The 19,702-nt window shown below is 42.9% G+C and overlaps 2 protein-coding genes across 5 annotated transcripts in view; one reads left to right on the forward strand and one right to left on the reverse strand.

Annotated features, from left to right (window-relative positions):
* Nucleotides 1–6,567, forward strand: part of PANK3 (pantothenate kinase 3) — a 21,791-nt gene extending 15,224 nt beyond the window's left edge. For both annotated transcript variants that reach the window (XM_067732894.1, XM_067732895.1), the window contains exon 7: nt 484–6,567. In XM_067732894.1, the coding sequence (XP_067588995.1) occupies nt 484–534 (51 nt within the window). In that variant the 3' untranslated portion in view covers nt 535–6,567. The remainder of the gene's footprint in view (nt 1–483) is intronic.
* Nucleotides 5,131–19,702, reverse strand: part of FBLL1 (fibrillarin like 1) — a 36,165-nt gene continuing 21,593 nt past the window's right edge. For 2 of the 3 annotated variants that reach the window (XM_067732896.1, XM_067732898.1), the window contains 2 exons: nt 15,670–19,546; nt 5,131–14,458 (listed from right to left, as the gene is read on the reverse strand). In XM_067732896.1, the coding sequence (XP_067588997.1) occupies nt 17,941–18,951 (1,011 nt within the window). In that variant the 5' untranslated portion in view covers nt 18,952–19,546 and the 3' untranslated portion in view covers nt 5,131–14,458; nt 15,670–17,940. The remainder of the gene's footprint in view (nt 14,459–15,669; nt 19,547–19,702) is intronic. The other variant, XM_067732897.1, reaches the window with a different exon arrangement.

Below are 19,702 nucleotides of genomic sequence, written 5' to 3' on the forward strand. Positions count from 1 at the left end.
CAGCCACTCTTTATAAAAAAATATGTATTTCAAAGGTATATATATTATAATTAACTAGAAAATGCTTAGCTTCAATTATAATACAAAAACATATACATATATATGTATTGGGTTGGCCAGAAAGTTTGTTCAGGTTTTTCTGCAACATCTTAAGGAAAAACCTGAACAAACTTATTGGTCAACCCCAAATTTGTACTATATGAAGAATATATACTACCAGAAAACTTAGATTGTTTCAAGTAGACTGTTGATTGAAATATTGAGCAATTAAACATGGAATTCAATTACAAAAAAAAAGTTGTATATATTGAGAATACAGTTTAAAAAAATTTTTTTTTACAATAACTGATGACACAAATTGGTAGCTTTCTGAATCAATGTTCTTAAATAGATTATACACAAGTATGTGTTCTTAATAGTGGTTAATATTACATGTTCATTTAGAAGCTGCACTACATTAATAATTGCTTTTAAATTATGCAGGGATATTTTGGAGCAGTTGGTGCACTTCTTGGGCTGCCAAATTTCAGCTAAAGCATCGGGTTTCTCTCTGTTAATGTCACTCAAGAGGAACTGAAAACTGGAGGTGTTATTACTGCATTATTTGTCACTGGGAACCAAAGGATGAAAGAGTAGCACTATTCCTGTTGATTTTTAAGTATCAGAATATGGTAAGCTGCTATATGTTGCCATATTAAAAAGAGAGCTCCAGTAATGTGAAGTATTTCTAAGTGAAATGCTTTCCCTTCTGTATATAGCCAGTGTTAAATCCTTAAATGCAATACAGCCTCTGATTAATGAGCTTCCTCTGAAAAAGATTTTCTATTTATTTTATTTTATGTAGCCAACATTGCAGTACTGTATGTTCAAACATGAATCTTAAAGTCTCAGAAATGTTTATCTCATGAAACGAATTGATTCTGAATATTTGTTACAAGTCTGTTCTATGTGTGTTTTGGTTACTAGTAAGTGGACAGTAACATATCCTGTATCGAAACTTACTGAAATGGCAATCAAAGATGATCATTTTTATATGATTTTAGAAATGTTAAAGCAATATTAATTATTCATTACTGTTGTTTTCCAAACATATCTTCTCCCAAAAATCATGTTTATGTGCTCTTTCCCCAGAAGTATAACCTTTTTCAAATGCCATAATTTAATTGAAATACTGTTGTTAAACATTAGCCTGAACTTTAAAATGAATCCTAGAAAATGCGCATAATTGGTGATACTGCATTTTTTGTATTTTGAGTTTATCAGATAGTACATTTTAAAATGTTGTTTAATTGGAGGCTTAATTACTTATTTGAAAGTCCGTTCAGTGAGGTCCCAGGACTATTTGAATGGAGTATGGTTTATGTGTATTGGTAGGGTTCTGTGCTCTTCTCTCTATACCACATTTATCTTAGGCCCAAAGTTAGCCATTTCTGTTTAATTAGGTCTGAACCATCAAAGCTAAAGACTGTCTTCTACTGTGAACAGCAGCAAAATCATTTGTTCTAAACAGATGTTATGGAAATTTAAAAGATGAGTTGTTTTGAAACTGGGAATCTGAGGCAGTATTGCAGAATTATAAAAGGATCAGTGTTTCGTACATTCTGGTAATAAAAGCATTATAGTTCCAAAATTTGTAAATCCTTTTGCCTTGGAATTTATTCTGTATTTTGAAGTCATTTTTTATAATGTTATAAATTTTTTCAGACTTTCATTTTGGTAGTAACATTTTGGAGGTCCAATAGTTCAGCAAAGTTTTTTGAGACTGTCACTTATGGTTTAGGAAGTTGAAAGACCGGGAAAATTGGGAAAAACTGTTCACCTCCTTAAATTACAGTAAATCTGGATGTACTTTGAAGAGCTTAAAACTTTTATATTACAGGAAGAGGTATTATGCTGTCTTTTCACACGACAGTTTTGCTCCGTAGAGAACAATTTTCAATTGAATCTCAGGAGGTGGTGCTTGATAAAGATATTTCTCCCTGTAGTTATGTTCAGAGGGAAAAGCATGTGAAGGTAATTTTTAGAATGTAGAATATTTAGAACTTTGAATTCATGTCAGTCAGTGGTCATTTTGAAAACCTACAGTGTTTAAACATTTTCTTACTAAATGTTTCCATTTTCGTGACTAGATATTTCAGCCAAAAGCTATATTTTTAATTTATTTTAGAATTGCATGATTGGGCATCTGTACAAGAAGGTTTTGCTTTTAAATGATAACTTCAAATTTTATACCTGTGGCAAACTGTACGTTAGCAGTTACAGGTTTGGGGCTGTCGTCAAGAAGGAAATGGAATGGTAAAAGTATATACAAGTTAATTTGATCAATACTTTGGTTAATTTGGGACTATGATTCATACTTTTGTCTTTTGAAACTGAAGTTACCTGCTAAAATGCATATAAAGTGACCAACTATTTCACCACTGTGAGAAAAGCTCTTGGCTTTTCTCTTGTACAATCTAGAATTACTGGAGTAATTCTAATAAGTATTTCTAATAAGAACACAGAATTGGGATGAAGGCTGCCAAGATTCTAGTTTTTTATTATGATCCCAGGAAAATGCTTGAATAAGCATAGAGTGGTAAATAGGTTTGGTTCTAATCCCAATCAGCTTCAGAGCTCTTATGTTCTTGAACAGTGCTGTCTAATAGAAATAAACGTGAGCAACATATAATTTTGCGTTTTCTAGCAGACATATTTAAAAAGTAAACAGGTGAAATTCATTTAAATTATATATTTCTATTTAACCCAGTGTAGCTGTGTGATCATTTCAACATGTAATCATTATAAAAAGTTATTTAGGGTTTTTTTGGGGTTGGGGGATTGTTGCTACCTAGTCTTCAAAATCAGTATGTATTTTACACTTACAGCACAACTCAATTTGGACTAATCACATTTCAGGTTCTCAGTAGCCACGTTTGGGTAGTGGTTACTGTATTAGTGTAGTTTCTAGAACTAGCTCTTAAAAATGAACACTATCATGTATTCATTAAAACTTAAATTTGAATCTGGACTTTTTAAAGAATGTTAGAGAGGGAACACGTGAGAACCTTATTTTTTAAATACGTAAAGAGGGATAAGAAATACCTCATTTGGCCTAGTTTATTTTATTCAGACAAACTGTAGTTCTGACCATTCCAAAAAACATCTTACATTGCATCCTGCCATCTCATTGTAGTAGGTATCGTTTTTCTAATGATACTAATAAAGTTGCCCAAGACACATCCTGAGCATCCTCATCAGTCTTCAGAATGTATATTTCCTTCGCTGCAGTAAATTTGATGATTCCAAAGACTTAACCCCACACACACACCTTGTCTAATTGAACTTTGAGAAGCCAATTCTAAAGGACTAAAAAGAAACCTTTTTAATTCTTCATTGAGTTCTGTACACACAAGGAGAATCTTGTTTATAACTTGGTGGATTTAATTTTCATTTTTAAAAATAACATTTTCAAATGCAAGGATCACTATCAGTTTGCTTGGGCGGTTGGTAAAGAACACAAGGTCTAGAACGTTCCACCACCACTACCACCATCCGTACCCCCAGAAGACTGCCTTTGAACCAGAGAGACTTTGAGAACTAATGGCCTTCAGTTCTACACCCCAACTTCTCCAAAGACAAAGTACTAGTAGACTTCCTTGCCTGTTGACAAGGGCGTTCCTTGCTCAGCTACTCTAGTTGAAATAGGTGGACTCTTAGTTTAGGTAAAGTTAGCGCTATTGCCAGTAATATATGTGGCGTCTTGACAGTCCTTCTAGAGGTTCAGATTGTTCGCCAAATATTAGACTGTGAAGATTCCTGAGTTTTTTACCTTTGCGTGCAGATGTGATTGTTGTATTCTCAGTACCAGTTCCTGAAAGTCCATTTCTGTAAGAAAAATGAGGCAGCTCAAAGGGAAAAAGGTTTTCCTCTATGTCCAGCGGTACTCTTGCCTTCTAAGAGCAGTCCATCTTGCCTTGAATCAAGGCATCTTGCCTTGATTTCTAAGGTCGCATTTTTGGGTGGAAAGCTTAGCAAGGCAGTAGTTTCCAAATGTCCTTTATAACCACTCTGCTTGTTATATGCAAAATGTTTCATATTTTAATATTTTGTTTTTTCTCTATCGAGCACTTTATGCTTTTTAGTCTGTTGCATTTGAGAATGTAGTTTAGAAACTTTTTCTCTTCTAAAGCCATGTAAAAACTGGATGATCACCGGAAAAATGAGTATGTGTTATTTTGCATTTAACTTACTGTTTTGTGGTATGTATAAACAAAATATTAGAAACATACTGCATTTTTGTAACAATACTCTTTGACTTTATTTAACATGATTTGCCATGAAATATCAATGATCTATTTTCCCAATAAGCTTGTTTATTTTAGGGTGTTTTATTCTAATAGAGAAGGAATTCAGCCAACTTGGTTTCTGTCATCAGATAATCTCAGAAAGTAATGTTCTTTATCTATATTACTGCCTGTTTTCAATATTTGAGACCGTAGCTTTATATTTCTACTGAGCCTAGTAACTGATGAGCAAAGACCCCAAAAAGTGAGTAATTATTTTTCTTCCTTTGAGGTATTTTAATAGCCTATTGAAAACAGGGGTTCCATGAAAAGCAGACTGTCCCAAAAGACAGTTAGTTGCTCCATTCATGGCATCATTTGAAGTGACAGAAACAATTTGTTCAGATACGTGGCATCATGTTTTAGAGTTCATTTTATTTGTGTTGATATATGTTGAGAGGTACTAGTTTTTGGATTCTCACCATAGAATGGTATTAGTTATTCTCTCATAATGTTTTGTTATTACCTGTAATGGCCAAGTAGTAGATATACCTTAAAGTAATATCAAGGGGGTGTGTGTGTGTGCGTGCGTGCGTGCGCGTGCTTTAATCTGTAAAGCTATCTGGAATTTTTATTGTGCTATAACTTCAAAATTATATGGGCATTATAACTTTTCCATTGTACAAAAAGAAACATACCACTAAATTTATGGATGTTTGAATGTTAGATATATTTGGGATTTTTTTAATAGCCCTTTTCTTTAAGCTGTTTCTTATTTCTGATCATTGTGAGTTGGGATAGATGTGGGATAAACCCCTCCTAGAATTATTGCCTTTGTCAAACACAATTCATAGTGGGATTTATAAAACACAATTTTAATTATCTCTAAGTGAGTTGAAATATCATGAATTGTAGTCATTTACATCAAGTATGATAAAGACCTAAAGTACCTTTATCCTTAGGATTGCCTGAGAATAATCAGATTGTACATGTGTCTGATATTTCCAGCTTAATAAATGTAGCAGTGAGTTGATGTTGGGACTTCAGGTACTACAGTTGGTACTGAATGATGTGTTTGAGAGGAAATCAGTTTTCTTTTTCCTTAAGAAAAAAACCAGAATCTTTACATTCTGGCTCTTTGTGTAGTCAAAAGACTATTTCTCTTTTTAGATTTTCAGTCTTTTTGCTGTAGCGGCCAGTAATTTTGTGTTTAAAAGAACGAATGAGGAATGTATTTTTCAAAGGAGTGAATAAAGTTAAAATCCAAGGTTTTGAATTGTATAAATGTGCAACTAAATTTCAAGTCTAAGATAGTGCTGATTTTTTTTTCTATTTCTCAACATCTTTCATACATTGCAGTACCTACAGTTCCAGTAGCTTTCAAAGAAAACATTTCAGTTTTGTATAATTTGTAAAATATACATAAATAATGCAGATAGTTTGAGATTATTTTAGCTTTATGTTGTGTCTCTGAATCATACGGATCTCATACCTGGCACAGTTGATAGTTGTCACGAGTATTGAGCCATTTTGAAATCTGCCACTTTTTTTCTGAGGTGCCCTTTTTAGTTTACATTTAGAAACAAAAGATAACTTTATAGACCTAACATTAATATTCTGGTCTCCTTGTCCTAAATACGGTTAATGGAACATGGATGTAAGTCAGGTTAAGGTGGTTTTATCATTTTTTTAATACATTGTGTGCTTTGACTTTTTATTTGAACTACAGTGAAGCTTTGACTTCTTAACTGAAATTGAGTGGCATTTGTCTTAATTCTGCCCAGTTACAGATCAAATCATACCTAGAAAACGTTTGTGTTAATTTTACTTATACAAGCCATTTCCGTTTAAGTTGCCTTATTCTATCTATTGCATTGTTCTTGCCAAGTCTGAGCTCTGTCATGTTGGAATTATTCTAACACTGAATCTGTGATGTAAAAATGTATGATGTGCTACAAATTTTATTCATAATAAACTAAGTTATAGCCTATTATAACCTATAAAACATTTCTTGTAAATTGTCTAATTTATTTTTCATTTATGTACAGTTTCTTATGTAAATTTTTAAAATACTTGTTGTGGTCTGTTCTATAAACATTCCTGTTCTCTTTTCCTTAAGGCTTATTTGCATGAAAGAAACTTGGGTTTTGCTTGTTTGTATTATATGGCCACTGAGCCAACTTCAGTACTCTCTACCTTTTCTGTAGTTTTAACTTTTTCTAGTTTTGTTCATATTCTAAATAAATGTTAAAATCATGATTTTTATTTCCTACTTTGCAAATAAATTCTGTTAAGTTGTTTACTGTGTTATCTTTTTATTGTTTATATATTGTATTCCCACATTTCCACTTCAAATAAATACAAGGTTTTAATGAAATCAACTATAGTAGAATGTGTAAACTGAGAGAAAGGACATCGTAAAGTCTTGCTCACCTCTGTATTCCCAGTACTTGGCACAGAGAAGGCATTCAGTAAAAAATACTTAGTGAGTGAATCAACTGTAGAGGAAGTGTCTTTATCTATCTAGTCTCCCTTTATAAGATGTAATTGAAGTTTTTCCCCACTTTCCTCTCCCCAGCCTTAGAAAGCACAAATGTAAGTTTAGCAGAGGTGCAGTGCAAACCTTCCTGAAATTTAAGCCTTACGTTTATTAACATGTGAAAAGCTTTGCTTTTCCTTGAACCGAGGCCATGGTGTCCTGTGCCAGAAATGGATGTTGACAGCAGAGTGGCCCTTAGATGCGCTCCCAGCAGAGGTGCCAGAACGTGTGGTACTTTCTTACCACAGTTTGTTAAGGGTTATGTCACACACGCTTTTCTCTAAACCAAAACTTCATTTCTTTGCTTTTAATAGACAATGTCTGTTAGCGTTGTCCTAAAAGCTTCGATGGTGTTCCGTAATATGTGAGGAATTAAGTTGGAAAATTGACTTCTGAGTTTTCAAACTGATTGTCTAGACTCCAGGCATATAAGAATGGTTGAAAACATGAAGATGACCAGGTAACTTGTGAAGGTACATACCCTTTGTTTTAAAAAAATTTTTTCAGTAGGATGAAAAAAGTGTGAGACAGTGACTAAGGGAAAAATTACGAGTTTGGTGTGGAAATATTAGATTTGAGCTATACTTTAGCTCTCCAAGTGCATTGCAAGCGATTGGAAATAAGCTACTGAAGAGCAAAAGTACAGTTGACCCTTGAGCTACACGGGTTGAACTGTGCGGGTCCACATACCTGCAGATTTTTTTCTGTAGTAAGTACTGCAGTACTACATGATCTGAGATTGGTTGAATCCGCAGGTGCAGAGGAACCGAACCGGGTGCAGAGGAACCGAACCGGATACAGAGGGCCAACTCTTAAGTTATATGTGGATTTTCAACTGTGCGAAGGGTCAGGCCCCCCAAACTCCCCAGGTTGTTCAAGGGTCAACCGTAATTGAAGGCTACATGCGTAGTTTAAGTGCTTCATTCAAAATAAATGTATAGTTAGCTAGTGGGAAGCAGCCGCTTAGCACAGGGAGATCAGCTCGGGGCTTTGTGACCACCTAGAGGGGTGGGAGGGAGGTGGGAGGGAGACGTAACGGGGAGGGGATATGGGGATATGTGTATACGTATGGCTGAGTCACTTTGTTGTACAACAGAAACTAACACAGTGTTGTGAAGCAATTATACTCCAACAAATATCTATTTAAAAAAATAATAATAAAAATAAATTTATTCTAGGAGGGAAAGAAAAGGGCTTATTTGACTTCTATACACAGAGCTGGTGTATACATTTTGAAAGGAAGACGTCTCTTTTCTATTGACATGTTCCTCAGTGGAGTGTATTGTGTATTGAACAAACATTGTTAATGTTTCTGCACCTGAAGTCTTATCTCCTCCTATGCAAAAAGCTTTATAAACTATTTTAAGGTATTCCTATGCTTCTGATTTTGAGAGTTTTTAAGTTTTGTTTTTGTTTCTGTTTTCTAAAATAAACTTGGAAAACCTGACTCCTCATCTCTGGGATTGCATCTCCTTCTTTACATAAAAAATTGGTATTTAATGTTGCTTTTCCCAGGGGTGAGCAATACACCAGTACACTTGCTTACATTTAGGTAAGTAAGTGCACATCTCCAGCCAGGGCTATAAAAGTGACCTTTACAGTTTCTATAAACAGTAACAAAAATTATCAAAACCATGAAGGCATGTTCTTTTGGACTGAAGAGCCCACTTCGCTCATTTTTCTCTAGCTAGAGTTTGGAGTCTGCTACCCCCAATTTCTTTGGTGGGGGAAAATCCAACTTTTATCATATATTAAACATGCCATTCAGGATAAAGTTAAGTGAATATGTGTTGTGTGTTATGTAGGTTTTTGTTTTTGTTTTTGTTTGGTTTTAGGTATCATATTTTAACAATTTGAATAAAGAATCCTGATACCTTGTGTTTTCAGATTTCCTAGAACACCTCTTCCGGTTTTCAGGACATATGTTTAATGCCTCAAAAAAAAGATTTCAGTGAATTTGTAACTGCTACTACTGATTTTTGTTTACTTTTGGTTTTGGACCTCTTTATTTTTTGTAATCAACTTTATTGAGGTATGATTTTAAGAACAATAATATTTAATGGTATATTTAAGTAAATATGTTTATACACCCAGGTAACCACCCTTCCAAGATATTTCCATCATTCCAAAAAGTTCCCTTGGCCTCCACCCTAGGCTGTCCCTTCCCAGCCCCATCCCGTGTCAACCAATGCTTTCTGTCACTACATTCAATTTATTTTTTCTACAGTTTTCATTGTATAAGTGGGCTCATACAGTAGATACCCTTTTTTTCACTTCCCAGTCCTCCATCCCTCCCAGCTTTAAGGCTTTCTAGAGCTACTACAGGCGTACCTCAGAGATATTTCGGGCTTGTTCCAGGCCACTGCAATAAAGCGAGTTACGTGAGTTTTTTTGTTTTCCCAGTGCATGTAAGAGTTAGGTTTATACCATACTGTAGTCTATTAAGTGTGCAATGTCATTATGTCAAAAAATGTACATACCTTCACTTTAAAATATTGCTGAAAAATGCTAACCATCATGATCTGAGCTTTCAGGGAGTCGTAATCTCTTGCTGGTGGAAGGTCTTGCCTCCATGTTGATGGCTGCTGACTGATCAGCGTGGTGGTTCCTCAAGGCTGGGGTGGCTGTGGAAATTTCTTAAAATGAGACGACAATGAAGTTTACTCCATTAGTTGAGTCATCCTTTCACAGTGATTTCTCTGTGGCGTCAGTGCTGTTCGGTAGCACTTTACCCACAGTGGAACTTCTTTTGAAATTGGAGTCAGTCCTCTCAAACCATGCCAATGTTTTATCAACTAAGTTTAAGTAATATATTAAATGCTTTGTTATTTCAATAATCTTCACCAGGTGTAGATTCCATCTCAAGAAACCACTCTCTCCTCATCCATAAGAAGCAACTCCCCATCCGTTAACATTTTATCATGAGATTGCAGCAATTCAGTCACATCTTCAGGCTCCACTTCTAATTCTAGTTCTCTTGCTATTTTCCATCACATCTGCAGTTACTTCCTTCACTGGAGTCCTGAGCCCCTCAAAGTCATCCCTAAAGATGGGAATCAACTTCTTCCAAACTCCTGTTGATGTTGATATTTTGACCTCTTCCCAGGAATCACAAATGTTCCTAATGGCATCTAGAATGGTGGACACAATAGCCACTCACACTTCTGTCAACATATCCTATTCGTTCTCCTGACTCTGATTATGAAATTTATAGTTCAAGCAATTCTACACACTTAAGAAAACTAAATTACTAACATTCTGTTTTTTCCTGGGTTCCTTTCCATAATACTGCTTTTGTCTGACATTTTCCCAGTGCTGTGAATAAAGGAAGGCTATCTTGAATCTTAAACATATCATAATAAAGCTGGAAAAAAATTTTAATTAAAAAAAAAAAGAAACCTCTTAGTCTAAGAGCAAGCTTCAGATGAGAGATGTCCTAGGATCTTTCACACACCAAGAGCCAAGTTTGGGCATCGAGAATCCAAGAAAGTAGACTAAGTTTGCCAATTAAAGGAGATTGTCTGGTTTAAAAGGAAAACAACACCTATATGCTTTTTGTAATAGATGTTAAAGTAAAAGGACCTGGACAGTTTGAAATCAGAAGGATTAAAAAAGGTCAGGCAAACACTAACCAAAAGAAAACTTATGTAGCTATATTAAGACAAGCAAAATAAACTTGAAAAAAAAGTCATCATTAGGAATGGGGTCATTATGTAATCATAAAGCGAACCAAGAAGACATCACAGTTTAAAATATATATGCAAGTAATGAAATAGCTAAATAAATAGAAAATAAATCTACAAGTGATGAAACTTTAAGGCATGAAATTGTCATCACAGTGAGAGATTTCAACACGTCACTCAAGTAGTGATAGTTCAAGCAAACAGAAAATCAGCAAAATAGGTTTGAACACCATGGTTAAGCTTGACCCAATGGACATACATTGAATTCTGCATCCAGCAATGAGAGGGTGCACATTATTCTCAAGCACACATGGAGTATGTACAAAAATTGATCATGTACAAGATCATAGAATAAGTCAATAAATTTCAAAAAATAAGGCCACATTCTCAAAGCATAACAATTAAGTTACATGACAATGACGTAAAAATCTATTTGCTGGGCTTCCCTGGTGGTCCAGTGGTTAAGACTCAGCGCTGCCAATGCAGGGGGTGCGGGTTCGACCCCTGATCAGGGAGCTAAGGTCCCACAAGCCGCGTGGTGTGGCCAAAAAAAGGAAAAAAAATTCTTTGCTAATGGCTCGGGAGGCAGTGTAGAGTAGTGATTAAACGCGAGTATTCTGGAGCATGGTTTCAAATTCTGCTCTTAGTCACTAGGCATATGATCTCAGGCAAATTTGTTTCCTTCCTTCCTTCCTCCCTCCCTTCCTCCCTCCCTTCCTTCCCCGCTTGGCAGGTAGGATCTTAGTTCCCCAACCAGGGATCGAATCTGTGCCCCCTGCAGTGTAAGTACAGATCCCTAATCACTGGACTGCAAGGGAAGTCCCTGAGGAAAATTTCTCACCCCACATGTGATGATGATCTTGTGTTCATCATTCATGTTGTTCAGCAGAGATCTTTATTCCACCTTTCCAACACAGCAGGATTGTACTTCCAGGCTCCCTCGTGGTTGAAAAGGTTCATATGACTGGTTCTGGCCAACTAGTGAGTGAGTTGTGGTTGGAACTACCATGTCATGGCTAGAGCACTTCATCACCTGAGACTTCCCGGAGCCATCTTTTCCCTCTTGACAGCCAGCAGCATTCAAGATGGTGGCTACTCTGTTAGCCTGGATCCCTAAATGACTAAAATTAACAGAGGCCCCTCTCCTTCAACCACCCACAAAATAATGAAGGTAGTATAGTGTGAGGAAGAAAACAAACTTCATTTAGGCACAGACCTTGGGAGTTTGTTACCACCGCCTAACCCGTCTGATATACCCATCCCAACTGATATAGACGTTGGTACCAGCAATGGATGCCGCTGAAGAATAGAAACCTAAATAATGAGGCCCTGGATTAGGGACTGGCAGCAGGTGGCAAAAAAACTGCTATCAGAGGATGGAAGGATTCATGTTATGGAGAAGTGCAACTTCAGTCACCTGACAACTTGGAAGGTAGGTCATGTGCCAATGGATGTGTGGCCTTAGGAGAAGTAGCAAAGTGGTGTTAGCAGCATGTACTGGAGGCTGTTTCCATTTGACAATTTGTATACGAAACACATGGGGGGCTTCCCTGGTGGCCCAGGGAATGTCCGCCTGCCAATGCAGGGGACACAGGCTCCAGCCCTGGCCCGGGAAGATCCTACATGCTGCGGAGCAACTAAGCCCGTGCACCACAACTACTGAGCCTGCGCTCTAGAGCCCACGAGCCACAAATACTGAAGCCCGGGTGCCTAGAGCCCGTGCTCTACAGCAAAGAGTAGCCCCCGCTCGCCGCCAACTAGAGAAAGCCCGCATGCAGCAACGAAGACCCAACGCAGCCAATAAATAAACTTTAAAAAAGAGAAAAAAAGCTCTCTAAAAAAACAATCATGTGTGACTGATTTCTCAGGCCTGACCACAGGCGATTAGGAAGGCTTCAGATGGCACAGCTGGTGGGACTAGGAGAAGCTGCCCTCCGCACCAGACCTGGGGCACAGCCGGCGCACTTTGGTTTGTGAAGGGGCTTGCAGTCAAGGACTCAGGGCCCTCGGCAGGTAAATTTACATTCCTACCCATCACCTTCATTCCACAGGTTTGTTTTGTGTGTGTGTGTGTGTGTTTGGCTGTGTGCAGCATGCAGGATCTTAGTTCCCCAACCAGGGAAACCCGTGCCCCCGGCAGGGGAAGCACGGAGTCTTACCACTGGACCACCAGGGAAGTCCTCCATAGGTTTTGATCTGAGGACCTCTGCCTCCTTGTGGGGGAGGGGAGAACCTTGAAGACTTTTCCACCCCCAGCCTTCCCCGTTCGTCCCCTCGCCAGCAGCCTCAGGGTCCGTAAAATGTTGGAGCCTTTTTTTCAAGGGTGCCTTCAGCAGTAAGACATCCCCAAGGAGCTCTGATCCCCCGACCCTCGGCTGGGGCGCCTTTCCATGTGAGAATATGGAACAGGGGAGTTGGCGCTTTCTCCAGTTTTAGCCTTTTGCTTATTCCATCACAGTAAATGATTAAAGACTGAACTCTCATTTTCGGCTCCTTCAATCTTGAGCTCCTCCCACACCTGGCAGCTCAGCTCTCTCTCCCAGCTCAGCTGAGCTCCTTACAAACAAGATCTGTGGGCAGCACTCAATCAGGGACCAAAGAGGCAGGAATACCAGTAACTTTGTCTTCAGTCACAGACTTCAACCCTCCTTCTCTTAGGAATCTCAGGGGGCATCCTGGGCTGTCCCAGAGACCCTGCAGAAAAGCTCAGCTGTCATCTTCCAGTTATTCAAAGTACTGTCCTAAATCTGCCTTTCCCAATCAACAGCAAGAGTGGTATGGGGTTTTAAATAGTGGTGTCAGCCCTGGATGCATATTAGAATCACCTGGGGGACTTACCAAACACACCAATGCCAGGCCTTCCCCCTAGAGCGTCTGGTTTTAATTTCACCGATTTAGAGAATGAATACGTAGAGTTCTGCTCCAGGACACCCCAGATCTTCCATTCTCCAGCTCCATCACACCTTGGGTGATTCCTGTCACTTTCCTGAGCCTCAATTTCCTCATCTGTGATATCAGGGAGGATAACACTTGCCTCCCAGGGGGTGTTATGGGAATTAAGTGAAACAAGGTGTCTGGAGGCACCTGGAACATACTACGTGCACGGTAAATGTTGTCTCCCTCAGAACGTGAATCAAGAGGAATTTCCTGTGAGCCCAAGAGCCAGGAAGACTACTTGGAAGAGTTAGACTGGCCTCCTTAAGGAGGAACACTGAGATTTGGTTGAGTGGACGGGCCAAGGGGCCACTCTCAGGCCACTCTCAGACCACTCTCGGCCAGGGCCCCTGCCCTGGGCCCCGCACCTACAGGGCTGCGCTCTGGCCTTCCTCTGCCTGCACCTTGCCCCATGGGGCAAGGAGTCCATATGGGCCGAGGGCCACGCCCCCACAAGCCCACCCCACAACCTTCTAGATCCTGCACTGGGCACCGAGCGCCCAGCCTGAACAGCCCAAGTCCGCTTCCATCAATCTTCCCCAGGCCAGTCCTCCCAAGAAGGGACCACGCTCCCAGTTTACAACTCCAGGCCCAAGGGGCTTAAAGGAGGCTGTTTGAAGAGCAGGGGGTCGGACCTTGGATTTTAGGGCTGGGAGTCTACAGACATGCGTGTGAGCCCCTTCAGGAGGTGGGGCAGAACCAGGGGTGGGAAGAGAAAGGGGCAGGGCACTGGCCAGGGGCCTAACGCGTGCTCTCGCTCCGAGGCCACACAGACATTTCCGGCAGCTCTGGCGCCGGTGTGCATTTTACAGCAAATGTTAACCTGAACATTTACGTTTCAGTATCTTCAGCTATGTTTGTTCCCGTTATTAATTTAAAAACAACACTTTTTGCAATCAAATGAATGCTTATCTCTGTGCCTGGGACATCATAAGTGCTTGACAAATACGAGTGTTGCAGAGTCCAAACATACTCACTGCGGCTCCGATGTGGTTAAAGCATCTTGCTTGGTAGCAGGACTGCAGCCGGGAGGGAAACTGCCAGTTGAAAAGAAGTTGGTTTCTTCCAGTTTAAAACAGTCCCTTTTGTTTTCTTTTCCCTCCCCGTTCTTCCTCCCCTTATCCCAAGGGGCATCGGGGTGGAGGAGGCTGAGGGACATCACGGTGAGGGTGAGGGTAGGCAGTAGGTGGGGTCTGTGTGTTCTTCCCACTGGTTCCTGCTGACTCTCTTTGAGTCAGGGTCCATCTCACCCTGTCTTTGAGCATCAGCCTCCAGCCTCACTGCACCTGCTGGGCTGGGCTCAACCGTGGCTCTTGTCAGGCTGCTGATTCTCTGAAACTCAGCAGCAAATTCCACCCAGCTGAACCAATTCCCAGGTTGAACCAATCCTCTTAGAAGCTCAACTAAGTTCCCTCCCCATCACTCCTCACCCCACCCACCACCCGCTCCAACCCAAGGCGTCCATGTTAACTGTTAATTCTCGGGTATTTTACACTGACAATAAGAGGAAAGTTGGGAGAAAGGGATAACACTCAGAGCTTTGTGCAGGAACTTCAGTTGCACGTTGCTTTCCCCAGTCACTTTCCAAAAGCCAGCAAGATGGGCATTTTAGCTGAAAGTTCCCATCCAGCCCTAGTGTTTTGGGCTGAATTGTATTCCCCCAAATCAAAATGTTGAAGCTCTAACTCTCAAATATGACTGTATTTGGAGGTAGGGCCTTTAAGGAGGTAATTAAGGTTCCGGGAGGTCATAAGGGTGGGGCTGTAATTTGAGAGGGCTGGAGTGCTTCTAAGAAGAGGAAGAGACCAGCATCTCTCTCTCCTCCCCTCTCTCTCTGTCTCTCTCTCCTTGTGCACGCAGAGAAAAGGCCATGTGTGGACCCAGGGAGAAGGCAGCCATTGACAAGCCAAGGAGAGAGGCTTCACCAGAAACCAGCCCTGCTGGTACCTTGACCCTGGACTTCCAGGCTCCAGGACTGTGAGAAGGTAAATGTCTATTGCCTAAGGCATGCAGACTGGTATTTTGTTAGGGTAGCCGCCGCAGTCTAAGATGCCTAGGGACCCCAATTTGATGCCTCTGGGAACCCAAGCAGGTCAGGTGCCCGGTGTCACTGCTACGTATGTCCTGAACCTCACTGCCCACTGGATTACAGTCCCATACTTCCCCCGCCCCCATCCTCCAAAACCAGGTTTCAGCTTCCCTCCTATATTCCCTTAGTCCTTATTCCTATGCTTCTCCTGGGACTTACCATGTTGTTCCATTGGCCCAGGAACCCGTCTGCAGCTCAGAGACATTCTTCAGGAGGTTTTTTTCATGCCATGTCTCCATTGACGTTCCCACTTCAAGCAGCTTCAAACGTGGACTATAAATTTTCTCTGTGTGTATGTGGGAATGCTCACAGCAAGGAAAGATGCCAAGTTTCCCCTGCCATGTCCCAGATCTGGAGGGACAGACACCTTGTAAGGAGGCTCCAAGAGCTCCTTATTGAGACTGAGCTGCCTCTGAGGAAGGACTGGACCCTTTAAGATTCCAGAAGGAATCATCCTGTTTCCTAGGAGTCCATTCCCAGCCTCAGGGTTTCATCCCAGCAATGAATCAATTAGCCTAGGACTGGAGAGAGGGCTTTTCAAAGTAAGGGAGCCAGCACAGACCTCAGTGGAAAGGCCATAGGTTTTGGAGTCAGGCTCCTGTGGGTTTGGTTTCTGGCTGTGAGACTTACTGGGGGATCTTAAGCAAGTCATGTCATCTCTCCGAACTGCAGTTTCCTCCTCTGTTATATAGGAATAATGATCCTCGCTTTGCAGGGTTTTAATGAAGATCTCACTTTGTTTGCGGAAATGCCTGGTTCGGGATTTTGCAGACATTTACTCCATTCACCCTCTTCTTCCTGAGTCAGTCTGGCCAGCAAATCTGAACCGTAGTTCTCCCCCTGCATTGTATGGAATAGCTTTTGTGTGTGCATTGTGGGAAGGGGAGGGGAGGCTGCCCTTTAGAAATCTGATTTATCTTCTTACTGTATGAAGGAAGTATGCCCTCAGAAAACACAAACTAACCATAACCTCTATCCAAGCACATCTTCAGGAAGGTAGACCCACTCTCCAAATGACGGATTAGGGAGCAATCATTCCTGGATGCAATGTCGATGACGTTGGCAATTGGCAATGGGGATTTCCTGAGTGGATGAGTGAATGAATAAATGAAAGGCCTTTTTGAGTCTTGGTTTTGGAACATTGCCAGCCCTCCTGGGATTGTTCTCTCTCCTGCTCCCTTTGGACTGCTTTTGAGAGCCAGAATTGAATGGACTGGGATTCAGGGCCTGCAGGAAATGCCCTTCAGAGACACACTTTCTGGGAGTCATTTTCCTGGTTATTTCTGAGACACTTGGTGATGCCACTTTGGGTGTGTTATGCCTTGTGGTGGGAATACTTTTTTTTTTTTCTTTTTCGGTACGCAGGCCTCTCACTGTTGCCTCCTCTCCCGTTGCGGAGCACAGGCTCTGGACGCTCAGGCTCAGCGGCCATGGCTCACGGGCCCAGCCGCTCCGCGGCATGTGGGATCTTCCCGGACCGGGGCATGAACCCGTGTCCCCTGCATCGACAGGCGGACTCTCAACCACTGCGCCACCAGGGAAGCCCTGGGAATACTTTTTGAGGTGGACTCACATCCTCCCTGCCTTGTTTTGTTATTTTGAAATCTAAGAAAAGGGTGGTACAGGGAGGCAGAGAAAGGACACAGAGAAGCCAGAGGGCCCTGCTCTGTGTGTGTGTCCTTGTGTTAGGACTTGTGGTCTGTTTAGCGTGGGCCATGTCGGGGAGAGGTAAGATCCCATTAGTGTACAGGAAATGGCAATGAATTTAGAGGCGCAAAGACTGGCAGTTAAGTTCTACCTCCCTACTGGCTGTGCAACCAGTTTACCTTCAGAAGCTCTGTGGCTTCCCCTGTAAAAGGGTAATGGTAACAAAGCCATCTTGGGGCTGGTGTGCTGATTACACATACTAGGGAATGCAAAAGGGCTTCCTTGAAGAGTAAAGTACTAAATATATATTATGGTTAGGACTCTGGCTTGGAGTCAGACACATTGGGTGTGTTAGACTATACTAGTCAATATCCAATGCTACTCCCTGGAGTCAGGCTTGGTCACATGACATGGTCAGTGTGTAAGAAGTGTCCCCTCAGTTCCAAAGGGGATTTTATAAGCTCATTATTTTCCCAGCTCTCTTCCCCTGCCCCTGTGACGAGTGAAGAGGGGCCCTGAAGAGTCAGGACCCTGAGTGATTGGAGTAAGCACAGTCCCCAGGCTGATCCTTGATAGACCCCTATCACCTGTTATCTTGGCTATTTTAGAGTTTGGGGGATTTGGAGATTTGGGGATAACTGGGTCTGGCCTCACTGATACACCTGGGTACTGTTTCTTTATGCCATTTAATAGAAAAGCGGTGCACAAAGAAAACACACATATAGTAACACTGAACATAGCACAGTCTTAAGCATTATCTCAGGGACAGCCCGAGCTGGGTTGCTACTTGTTGGCGCTCTTGGGAAGGGGCCGATAGACCCCGACGACCACAGCGTGGTCCCTCTCATAGGGCTCCAGGGTCAGCTGCTCTTGAGGCTTCAAATTCTCCTGCTGCAACTTCCTCACCTCAGAAGCAAACACCGCCTCAGCAGAGGCGGTGGAGTCGATGCAATTGGCCTTGATGGAAATGAGGAAGTGGCCCCCGTTGCGCAGGAAGGTGTGGGCATTCAGAGCCACGATGCGGGACTGGTCTGGCTGGGCCACGTCGGCAAAGATCACGTCCACCATCCCGATGAGCATGCGGTACTTGAGGGGGTGCCGGGCGTCTTCGAGGACTGGGATGATGTTGGTTCTCTTCTTGGCCACGTTGACCAGATCGCGGCCGGCGCGGTGGGAGAACTCGACCGCGTAGACTAGGCCATCAGGGCCGATGATGTCGGAGACGTGGGAGACGGTGGTCCCCGAGGCGGCACCCAGGTAGAGCACTTTGGACTTGGGCTTGATGTGAATCTGGTCGACCCCGCCCAGTATGGCCGCGGCCAGCTTGGAGCGGAAGGGGTTCCAAGTGCGGTACTCCTGTTTCACGCCGCCCTCGGTCACCGTGACCCGCCGCTCGCCGTACACCGACTGGCCGGGCACCATATTCAGTGTGACCAGAGCGTCCTCCGCCCCGCGGTAGATAAAGACCCCCTCGTGCCGGTGCGGTTCCACGGATACCGTGGTGACGCCCTTCCTGCGGCGGTTCTTGCTCTTGGCCACGCCACGCCGCTGCCCGCCGCCTCCGCGGTCCCTGCCGTCTCCACCACCGCGCCCCCTGCCCCTGCCGCCTCCGAAGCCGCGCGTCCGCGCTCCGAAGCCGCCCTTGCCCCCCTGGCCGCCGCCATCGCCTCCCGGTCCTTTGCCCCCGCCTCCTCCTTTGCCCCCGCCTCCTCCTCCGCCTCCTCGCCCCCCGCCCCAGCAGCCACCTCCGCGGCCGCCAGACACCCCACCGCGCGCGCTCACCGCCGACTTCATGGCGCGCCCCGGGCGCCGGTGGGGGGGGGGGGCGGGGTGGGGGCTGGCGGCGGTTGTCAGGGGTTACCGGTGGCTCGGAGTGGTTGTCAGGGACCACCGGTACCTGGGGGCGGTTGTCAGAGTCGCCGGTGGCTGAGAGATGTTGTCGGGGTCGCTGGTGGCTCCGGGGCGGTGGTCCTGACTCTGGACGAAGGTTAGCGGCAGCGGTTGCCTGCCGGGTTAGCCGCGGTGGGCGGCAGAGGCGAGGTGGGCGGCGGTGGGGACCACCTCTACTGCAGTCCCCGCATCCCGGGAGCCGCCCTTTGACGCAGCGACGGGCGTGATTGCATCACACCCGCTATAGCGACCCTGCAGCTCCGGAAGCCCCCGCTTTCCAGCAGGCGCGCAGACGCAGCCTTCTCCCTTCCCTCTTCCCCATGTTCTGCTTTCTCAGGGACCCCTGGCAGTTCTTGGCAGGAGAGGGAGAGACAAACATCGCTTTCAGTACTTGCTGCGCCACTCGCTTGCTGTGTGGTCTCAGAAAGCTTACCTGACCTTCTCCGAGGGTCTTGTCTGAACTTGGACAAGTTTCTTTACCTGTGTCTCCTTATTCCATCTGAAAACAGAACATACCACAAAGGTTTGTTTTAAAGCACCACATACACTTGCCCAGCCATGGTACATGCTAAGTGCTCTGTAAGCATTAGCTTTTTTCTTTATGTTTTTTACTTACTTAATTGATTGATGAATTGATTAATTTTGGCTTGCAGGA

Source organism: Pseudorca crassidens, chromosome 3, assembly GCF_039906515.1.
Source record: "Pseudorca crassidens isolate mPseCra1 chromosome 3, mPseCra1.hap1, whole genome shotgun sequence".
Taxonomy (NCBI): Eukaryota; Metazoa; Chordata; class Mammalia; order Artiodactyla; family Delphinidae; genus Pseudorca; species Pseudorca crassidens.